Source organism: Pholis gunnellus, assembly GCF_910591455.1.
Source record: "Pholis gunnellus genome assembly, chromosome: 2".
NCBI lineage: Eukaryota > Metazoa > Chordata > Actinopteri > Perciformes > Pholidae > Pholis > Pholis gunnellus.
This window is the reverse complement of record NC_136536.1, coordinates 7544194-7555088: the sequence shown is the minus strand read 5'-3', so window position 1 is coordinate 7555088 and position 10895 is coordinate 7544194. Positions and strand designations below refer to the sequence as shown.

At 40.0% G+C, this 10895-nt stretch overlaps 1 protein-coding gene across 1 annotated transcript; it reads right to left on the bottom strand.

Moving 5' to 3' along the window:
* Window positions 1–635: 635 nt before the first annotated feature.
* On the bottom strand, window positions 636–7583 carry plp2b (proteolipid protein 2b). The gene is made up of 5 exons (XM_079180250.1): window positions 7130–7583; window positions 3307–3462; window positions 3103–3201; window positions 1905–2001; window positions 636–1791 (listed from the first exon to the last, which is right to left on the bottom strand). Exons 1-5 carry the CDS (start codon window positions 7226–7228, stop codon window positions 1778–1780), a joined length of 465 nt encoding a protein of 154 aa, XP_079036376.1. The 5' UTR covers window positions 7229–7583; the 3' UTR covers window positions 636–1777.
* Window positions 7584–10895: the final 3312 nt, after the last annotated feature.

The window sequence follows — 10895 nt, the reverse complement described above, 5'->3', positions numbered from 1 at the left end:
GGGAAACGTTGTTAATACACTCTGGCCACTACAGCAGCCTTAACATGGGGAATTAGTTTGAATCAGTATGGCCCCAAACAACAGATTATCATTCCACTGTAGGTCTCTAAAATGACATGGGGCTAGTGTATTGTAATGGTATTGCAACTGAAAGACAAGAAAACCTGAATGGGAAAAGGATTTTCATAAACGTGATGTAATCTCAAAACGAGAAGAGTGGGGCAGCATGCATAACTGTCTGCAGTAGAAACATATCAAATGAGATTAGAGATCACAGATGCATGCTGCACCAGGTCAGTACAAATCCTGGCTGAGAGAGTGTAAAAACATAGTTCCTGATATCTGAATACTAACAACCTAATGAGTGACTGGAGCAAACACAACTATAGCCATGTTGACGTTTTTGTTCGGTTGACTCTTATAAACTTAATTACCAACTCTTAGCTGATGGGATAGAGGGAACTTCCATTTAGCAATGTGTCTTCTTCCCTCTAGTGGCAATCTGAGAGAAGACAAGTTACAGTGAAAATGTATCCAGCTAACATATGCAGTCAGTTCTTGTTGAATAAAGACGTTTTCAAACAACATGGTTAAAATGTGAGATGAGTGAACAATTTAAGTAACAAAAACAAATGTCTCTGTAGTAACAATGGCTTTTATTTCCCAAAGCAAGGCTGCTTTGAATTTTGAAATTACACAGCAGACTCTTGTAAAGCATGTTAAAAAAAACAACCAATAAGGCAATGTTTTACTTGGACAAATAACAACCGAATGGGAGAAGAAACAGTTACAGAAGATATTGAAATTGTGCTATTCACATCATAAAATTCAAAACTATGTGATTTTTCTTTTTTCTTCAAAAGAAAACATGAACCAAAGAAACTGGACCCCACTTCTGGACTGTATACAATGGCAACATGTATTCGGCACCTTTAAAATGTATTACAAATGTAAGAAAAGAAAACAACCTGAGCAAGAATCAAAGTAGACTGAAACTGGGGGATGACACCATTTTAAAATAAGAAACATGATGCTGATGGTTAATTGACATCTAATGAGGCAGACTCAACTCTACTTAGTACAAAAACAGCCAAAAGATTGCTGACCAATGACAGAAGACACCTCAAATGTTTAGGCTTCAAGAGTATAAGATGAACATGAAGGAACTTGTTAATTAGAACGACAGTCTAAGGCACTGAAACACACGTGGAGAACTCTAAAGAGATGATTAAATAACAGAGAAGGAAATGTTTGTCCAGCTGAGGAATCTCTCTGGAAATACAGGAAACACTCTGAAGTGCATCATTATGATGTTAAACAATTCCTTAAATACCACATGCACATGTCAGTTACTTCTAAAGTCCAAATGACACAGTTACTACCCACTACAACGGTCCATTAAACAATACACATGTGTATTAGACAAGCTGCTTGATGACAACCATTGCCTATTATTTACTGTTTTCCCTTTTTTAAATCAGTGGTTCATTGAGGTTGGAGTAACGGTTTAATTCCTCTTGTTGCAGACAAGATTTTGTCTTGACGTGCAGGTACAGATGTTCAGTACCACTCACTTACATCATGCTCCTCTCAGGCACGGCCCTAAAAGAAATCTCTCGTCTGTTCGCACCATACAGTGGCATTGATTAAACTGTGACCTGCTCATTGTGCTGTCCGTCGTCCTTTGTGACCCACTCTTACGTTAACTTCTGCATAAATTCCTCTTCTTCTGTTTTTCTGCTGTGTTCTTGGCAGAAGCACATGTGTCTTGGAGTGTTTAAACTCGGTCATCTGTATAAAAGAAAAAGTAAGACAAACTTGTTGATGACATGAAATAAAGCAGATTATAGTCATATAGAGCGTGTTTTTAGTGCATCAGTCAAGTAAATATCTGCTGCACTCACCGGTGGAAGCTGCCGTGTGCTGCCTGGTGCTCTTGATTTGCAAATAGATGGTGTAGGTGTCATAGGCAAACAGCAGACCGGCAATCAAACCAAAGACCTAAGGAACAATAACCCAGGATCAGAATCGTAGATACAGTAGCAAGTACTGTAATATAATCTCATATTTTATGTGACATAGCTAAAGGCAAGTGACTTTCAAAATCTCCGATCTGTTGTGCGACTCACACCAGAAGACGTACCGATTACAAGATTACAGTCACTGTGGGTCAAATTTGTGTCAGCTGTTCAGGTGCAGATGTGATGTATTGAGTAGTCTCAAACATATACGCTGGCTGACGCAAAAACATAAAAACACAAAAGGTCCTATGGAGAGCCAGAGTTTGGTTTGTCCATTCTGGGCTACTGTAGAAACATGGCGGTGCAACATGACGGACCCCGTAAAGAGGACCTGCTCCGTATGTAGATATAAACGGCTCATTCTAAAGTAGCAAAAACAACGATTCTTAGTCAAGAAAACATACTTAATAATATTATATTATATTTCTGCCAATTGATCGCCCTAACTGCTACACACTGTTCCTTTTATCATAATGTTACAGGCTACAGGCTCTGTTACTACATTTACCTCAGTTTTCTCATAAAAACCTGCTGTTTCTTTGTGTGCATTTTTGATGTTTGATATCACTCCAGCTCCTTTTCATTTCCCATGAAGCTCGTTTAATGACTCTAATTGCACTAAAAATATAATTAATGGCTGCACTCTAGATGGATGCCACTCTTTTCTCATCTCAGTCTCATCTCCGAGGTGCTCCAACTATAAATGCAGCCTTTTCATTGGCTACGATAAATTCAAACCTGTTTGAAAACCGACGCTCACAACAACGTGAAGACAAGTCTCTGACCTGCATGAACTAAAGGACCTGTGGATGCAGTTTGTCTGACACTGTGACAAAGTCTCGTGCTCTTTACTAGACTTAAACAGGAAGGAAGCAGGAAATATGATTTGAGATGTTCATGTTACTCAATAGTGACTAAGTGTCTTGAGAGTTTGTCAGATCATTATAAAAACCCTTTAGTTTCAGTTTCCGCATCGTTAATGAGTTCCTACACCTACAGTAAAACAGATTCATCGATAACAGTTAATGGTTGTCAAAACAAGCAATAAACATATGAGTAGTTTCAGGGCAGCTTGACTCACCCCGCCTGCAATACGGGCGCCGTCCCCGGCCCCTCCAATCACGTTGATCAGAGAGACGATGAGGTAAAGGATTGCACCAATACCAGCACGGAAAAGGTCCTGCACAAAAGAGGGAAGCGGAAGATGAAGCGTTGTGCAACGAGGCACACGTGTGCATCAGTGTGTATGCTTGCTGTAAGATAGTAAGACACGTAGAGGACTCACGCTCCAGACCCAGTTGACCACTAGGATTTGCTTGTCCACCTCCATCATGAAGATGCCGAAGAAGACCATGGCGAAGACCATCTCGCAGATGGCCACGGAGGAGTAGCCTCCAGAGTAGGATGCACCATAGCAGATGATGATAATGAAACTGATGAACTGAGAGGGAACGAAGGGAAAGGAAAGTGTTGGGGAAAGCAATTAAACGGGAGAGATTAATGATTTTGAGATATCACACAATACTTTAGGGTTGTGCTAGAGAAGTAACAGATGCCCAAATTTCTCTCCTGTTAGACTTTGCAGGTGACAAATCATCGGAATGCTCAGGAACAGAAAAAAAGATCTGTGTCCACTTCAATAGCCGAAGCCAGTCAGACAGTAAATCACTCCAAACAAAGGCCTCGTTGTTTCATTTACTCCAGTCAGTTTACAATTCAACATCCACATAATAACAAGCCTTTTATCAAAGAACTAAATATTTTCTGCACAGTGAGACAACTGGATGGACTATAATGCACTCTGTCCACCACATGCTGCTTTCTTCTTTAGATTACCAGCATGCGTTTGTTCCATCAAGATCTTATTTTTCCACACGAGGAAAAAAAAAAAAAAAAAAAAAGACTCAGCGGGCATTCTTCTCAGTCCATTCCACTGAAATGCTGCCAATGTGCAGAAATCATAAACTCAGGCAGGCAGCCTACGACCCTCAACCAGTATCAGCCGTTTTGTTGTCAATACAGCTATTGTTCGCTGCTGTCAAACTGTGTGGGTGGATACATTCACACAACACGGACATACGACAGCTGTGAAGGAGTGGACATTTCAAAGAGTTAACAGTACAAGTCATTAAGCATGTTTGAGTCCAACTATTTAAATTCAAGCATTTAGTTTATTGTCCTGTTCTACAACATAGATTCATAATACCTGTGCACTGTCATACACATACAAATGTGACATATGTACATTAAAAAAAATTGCACGGCCACCCAAACAGTGTGCCAATAACACTTTAAGGTTGTAACTAACAAATATGTTCATTATACATTAATCTGCTGATTTTTTTATTGATTTATTGATTAATTGTTCCGTCTAAACAACATCTGGAAACTCTACAACGTCTTTTTTTGTCTTAAGGACAGTCCAAATCCCCAAAATATTCAATTAACTACGATTAAAAAAAAACCTATATTTTCACATATTTTGCTTGAAAAATTAATTATGATTATTAAAACCAGTTTTCAATAATTTTCTTTCGAATGACTGATCGATACATCTTTGCAGTTCTAATACACTTTAGTACATTAATAACTATATAACATACATTCATATTTTCCTATCGAGAAATATAAAACGCGTACTTAATGCATCAGACTCTGACGTATATATTTATTTTAAAAGCACATTGCAATGTTTTATTCTCAGACACAGACGACTCAGGAGCCAGTGTCAAATCTCTGCAGTCTAAATGATACACGGATGATGTAACCGACACTAGTGCTACATCTGTCACCGACGCTCCCCCCTCCCCTCGCCCGCAACTGCTACACAAACGCGCAGCCAGCCGCATGCATCAGTAGTTCATGTGTTCCGGAGGCCGGCACAGGCTGCCTCTGTAGAGCAGCCGGGGCGGGCCGAGGCCAAGGTCCTACACAAAAGAGGCTTTATACGGGCCAGAGCCGGCTACTGAGGAGGCCGTCACACACACAGAGAAACACCCGCCAACACAAGAGTCCCTCAGAACAAGAAAGGCTGCGAGATGTTGACACCTTTATGTCTCCTACAGCGGCGGATCTGTTTGCATGGGTCAGCGTTTAGGATCCCAGCGAGGGTCTGTTCACATCAGTATAATGAGCTGCTCTTAAAGAAAAATAACTGGAGGGAAATTGTTGTGAACGCTCGGCTAATTATAGTCAGCAGCAACGATGGAGCCAAGAGCTCGTCCGTTGTACGGAGACACACCAAACAGCAACGGTTGCTAGGGAAGTGACTTACATTTTCTCACTAAAGTGTACGGAGAGAGAAAAATGGAAAGTTCAGTTTCACTTCGTCACTTTCTTGCTTATCATGACATCTAGTCATTTATTCAACTGTCATTCTTCTGCCTGCTTTCCTCCCTTTTGACTAAGGCCGCTTTATTTCAAAATATTAAAAGTGAGGCGAAAGATCAGCTCAGCGCATGACTCATCCTTACTTATCGCTCCTGGCTTAACTGCGCCACATGACGAACTGAATTTGACTTTACATGGGTGTGTGAGTATGACTATGATCTTTAAGTTGTTCTGCAGCTTCAAACATGTTCAAGTTTGCCTCTTGACAGCCAGATTAAAAGCTAAATAACTAAATGTAGTTTGACGAGCCACGGCGGCCTTGTTGTCACGATTTACAGACCGCTGATTTATTCCTTTAGATTTGGTTTTAAAACTGGCTGCTGGGGTTAAACACCCAATTTCCCAATAGATTGGACATAACAAGCAGTAATGACATTTGCCTTCCTGTTTCCCTCCCACATCCCTCTCTCCCTGCCCTGTAAGCAGTTTTAGACATCAACCATCAGAGATGACTTCCTTTTAAAAAGGTTCATCGGGCTCCAGTAAAGAGTGGGCAAGGATACAACACACTACCGAGTGTATCCACTGAAGCGTGAAGCTATCTGTGATCGGCACACCAAAAGATGTGTGCCAACTGCAAGCAATTCACACATTCTTTGTTCCCAGGAACAAGCTTCACACACAGCCTGGAATTTCCATTACTTCTGGGGAAAAAAAGGGAAAAGTCTTTACAGTGGGCGGACCACTGACCACCAACATCTGAAAGCCTGCTTTATAACGAGTCCATTGAGTTATGAGAGCAGGACCTTGCCTTCAAAAGTAACACACAGAAGCACAATAACATTGTAAGAACTCTGCAAGCTACTGTGAGATAAGTGATAATACTATGTTGCTATGTGCTTGGTGAGAATCTGATTAAAAAAAAAAAATGCATACGTTTAAAGTATTTAAAAGTCAAAGCTAGTCATGTGTTAAGAGAACACACCGCTGTGAAATGCAAACAAAAGGCAATGATGTGAAAACAATGATCAAGGAGAGTATGAATACAAGACTTCCCAGACAGGAAGTGGTTGTATCTTGCCAGGAAGTGGATCATTTAAACCCACCCACACACCTTTGCGCTGATGTTCCTATGTCCGCCACTATAGGTGTCTATAATCCTCTTAACTACAGCCAGATGTGCAAAGACATAAAGTGGGAAAAACCCCTCACTTCATGAGGCTTTTTATACTTGTAGGAATGTAATATGCAATGCATTCTCTCACCATAGTAAGGCTACCGCTACCTGCCAACACAAAGTATGCAGACTGCTATGTGAGTATAAGTATAAACAGGAGACGCCTGACGGCATTAACTAGGTCGAGTCAACTCGTATGACCTTTCCTCTGCCTTTAACCATCAGCATTGTGGCTCTTTGGTGCCAAATGAGAAAACTGTGGAGCACAAGTGACAGGTGGAAACCCTTAACCTCAGTTCATGATCCCTTAAACCCCCTCCAGACCACATACCACAAGACAGATACAGCTTTCAAGAGAAAAATACTGAAACATTGGCGACAGAAGGAACAAATGCTGTTCTTCTGTCGAGCATAATAGTGTAACAAATCAATAACAGCCATGTAGGCTACATTAAACCACTTTAATATATGAAATATGAATGAGGCTATGCTACTTATGCATTTGTACACACAACATATTATAAAGTAGGTTTTGTAAACGGTTGCAGCAGTTCATACGTAGTGGCTAAAAGCAACACGTGTCAGTGGTCAGTGAACTTACTATTTCTGCAGCGAGGATAACCCCCTTTTGGGTCCTCACGTAATTTTTCAGCTTCTCCAGGCAGTTGGCACCGGTGCTGGACGCGGTAGAATCAGCCATTCCGGTAACTACTATCTTCTTCACGTATAAACACCGACTGTATGTGTGCGTGTGTGTTAAGAGCCTCGTCGCCAGCAACTGACGAAAGGAAAAGAGTTTTCCCGTTAACCGTTAGCGCGTTTTGGGGGGGGTTTTTTCTCTCCTTCCACTCGAATGAATCAACTTCTCCGCGGTAAAAACGTCTCCTAGTTGAGCTCAGTCACGACCACAGAAGCTCTGCACACAAAAAAAGCTCAGCTCTCTATGTGAAGAGGGAGGGTCTGAGGAGCTGACAGTGGGGCGTTGGCTCTCACTTTTCTCCAGAGGAGCTGCTTCTTGTGCTGCTGGCACTGTGGCACCACTATGGCGAGCTGCTCCCGTGCTGCCTTCATGTGCTCCTCGTAAACTCCAAAGACCTGTTGCGAATGTTGTTGTTTAACGGTTAGTGGCGTATGTCTTTTTAGCTGCTTTTCACGAGGACGAACTCGAGTACTGCACTTTACACTTCTACTCAGTGGTGGAGGAAGTAACCGTTTACTTATGTAAATGTTGCAATACCATAGTGTAGAAATAATTCATGCATTCAAAATCGTACTTATAGTTAGAGTACTAGAGTACAATACTTGAGTAAATCTTATTTTCACCACTGCTGATCAAGTGAAGATGGGCTTCCTTGTGTTGCTGCAATATTCGAGTATATTAAGCAGCTACTACAACTACTACAACATTTAAGTGCTTACTTGTTAATGCATCAGTAATTTTTGACCCATTCTCAAAAATGAATACTTTTACTTTTGATATTTCAAGTGTATTTTGTTGTGAATACGTGTGTACTTTTACTCAACTACAATTTCAAAGGGCTTATATAGGGTTTTTACTTTAAATGAAGTATTTTTGTAGTGAGGTATTAATACCTAATCTATTCAAATGAACTAACTCATGAATTTATAATGTGTACAATTTTAAATGCTTTTTCCAGTAGTAACAGGCTCTGTCCATCTCTTAAATCGTGGTCCTCTTGGCATCATTTGTATGGACAAGTCTTTAAAATAATGAAATAAATTCAAATCTTTGGCAAAATGGGAGGAGGCGACTAAGGAAGACATTTTAGATAATACCCTCCCCGGCCACCAGGGAGTGCCATTCAGTCCTCATCAAAACCACAGACTGGGTCAAACTAACCTGCATACTGGCCCACAGCCTGCCTGACATGGTGTTTAAGGGCTTACTGGAGTCAGAAATATAGGCCAACTACAGAAATATCATCTGCATTTCTCTACGAAACAGTCCTCTACTATCACTAAATAGGCAAGCGTGTTCCAAGGTTTTATTACACCCGTGTTTGTCTTGCTTCGCTATGTTTTAGACACAGTTTATTGTATTTTGTTTATGTTTTAGGTAATCTCCTGCTACGATTTATTCATAAAACTGATAAGCAACTGGAAACATATTATTATTACTCAACCCAGCTCATCGAAGTAAACAAACAGACAGACAGCCTATGAACAGAAGTACACATTTTAACCTTCAACAGAATAATTTCAAGTTTATTTCATTTTGTTTCACATGGATCCCATATAATAAGAATACAGCAGAATTTTGGAGAGTCTTGGATATTTTTTTTCTCTGACTTATCATTATCATAAATACTAATATGAATACATCATACACAATAAACACAGCACTATCCAAAGGCGTAGAGAGAGTATCACAAGACATCATTCACCACTAACAACAGAGTATATTTCATTTCAGCATATTTATAAGAGCTACAGTGAAAGAGAGAGAAAGACAGAGAGAAAGAGAGGGAATAAACAGAGGTGGGGGGACTAGAGGAAGAGAAAAAGCCAGGTGCTTCTACACGCCTGAATCAAAGAACCCTGATTTAAAACAAAAAAAAGGCTGTGCAGATCAATATATACTGGAGATGGACAACAAGTCATCCTGATGAGGACTGTGGAAGCAAAACTACCAATCAAGACACATCTCTTACCATTTGGCAATCTTGTATATCCAAACAGAGGATTGGCAGTTGGACAGGTATTTTATATCTGGAAGGAAGTAGTTATTGCAGCACCTACTTTGTGCTTTGAGTAGAATATAGCAGAGCTGCTGTATGTGCTGAGCAGTAATCACGATGATGGATCAAAACATAGCACGGTGTTACTGTGTAGTCTAACTTTCCTGCAGCTTTAAGCCTCGGCCTCTCAAACATGTTTAGGGATGCTTCAGGATATAAGGATGCATGCAGTAAATTCACCTTCCGAAAGAGAAGAGATGAAGAAGGATTGAGGATGCAGGACGAGTACATGTGGAGTCATATTGTTCAGACCGCCTCGTAATATTATGTGTTGTACTATGCAAGGTCTTTAATATACTTTATTCTCTTTTGCCTACTAAATGTTAACGTGAGTATGTAGGTCACTGATTACAGTGTGATAGAAACACCAGTTAAAAAACTATATGACTCTGTCTTACAACTTTCCGGACCACATAACAGGCGATCAAAAACAGGACGAAGGTTCATAGACAAAATTAGTCTGATGCCATTACATAAATCCAAACAAACAAACAAACACACACGTCGCTAAATCTGTTGCTCACTGGCCCCGATTTACAATTTTCATACTGATAGCACACTATAGCAGTTTTTGAAACAGCACAGCAAATATGAGATGCTACCATGCACACTAATTTTCATGACCCTATGCAATTTTTGATCTTACATGTCAGGATTTAAAATGTTCTGTGTATCACAAGAGTTCATCCTCACTTGACAGTGATATTTGATGGATAAATGTATATAAAAACATAAATAAAGTTGAAACAACCTACTTAAAACCCACTACTATCATCTATTCACTATGTTATAATAAATTACTCTTACTCTCACTGTTTATATTAATTATTTTCTTTCAACATTTGCCATCATATTTTGAGCAGCCTTTAGCCCCTTTCTTAAATCATGACAGTGATGCTGATCAAATGAGAAGAAAAAAAAACATGAAAATATGTTTATAGATTCTGAGATGAATAAATTAAAAACTCATGGTGTGAATAATTTAAGGGGATTGAAGGGCAAAGGCTAAACTATGTGAGCTCCTAAACAGAACCAAAGTAAATGCAATTGAATAACTCTGTGCTCAACATTTGTTGTATAACAACTTTTATGGAGTGCACAATTATTCAACTGTGTACATATAATCATATATATATCAGCATGTTGATATTTACACAGCACAGACAAATACATTCTCCCAAGTTAAATATTACTACAACTTTTTTTCCCCATAAATGTAAGTCTTTTCCATTACAAGATTTCAGTTAAATGTTCGCCAACGAATGTTTTGGTATTTGTATTCAAGTTTTTGTCGTATAACCAAACAGACAATCCTCTGTTGTCTTCTACAGTTAAATACATCACGAGAATAAACATCATGTTACAGCAAAGACCCCATTTCCCCCGGTAGTGTCCCCCTCCCCAGGCCTCACCAGTTTCTGCCCTCCATGCCTCCCTCCCTCCGCCTGTCAACTCACAAATACACAAACAGACAAACAGAGGAGTGTGGAAATGCAGGTGGTGGTCGAGAGCCACACTCCAACATCACAAGCTCAACCTGGGTAGAGGGAGAAAAGGTAGAGAAGAGCGAGAGAGAGAGAGAGAGAGAGAGACAGAGAGACAGAGGGA

Bases quoted from the DNA above. Each gene is read 5' to 3' on its own strand.
- plp2b (XM_079180250.1), bottom strand. From the start codon at position 7,228: ATGGCTGATTCTACCGCGTCCAGCACCGGTGCCAACTGCCTGGAGAAG. The intron at 3,463-7,129 runs GTAAGTTCACTG...GTTCCCTCTCAG, and splicing joins TTATCCTCGCTGCAGAAATA to TTCATCAGTTTCATTATCAT. The intron at 3,202-3,306 runs GTGAGTCCTCTA...TCTTTTGTGCAG, and splicing joins TGGTCAACTGGGTCTGGAGC to GACCTTTTCCGTGCTGGTAT.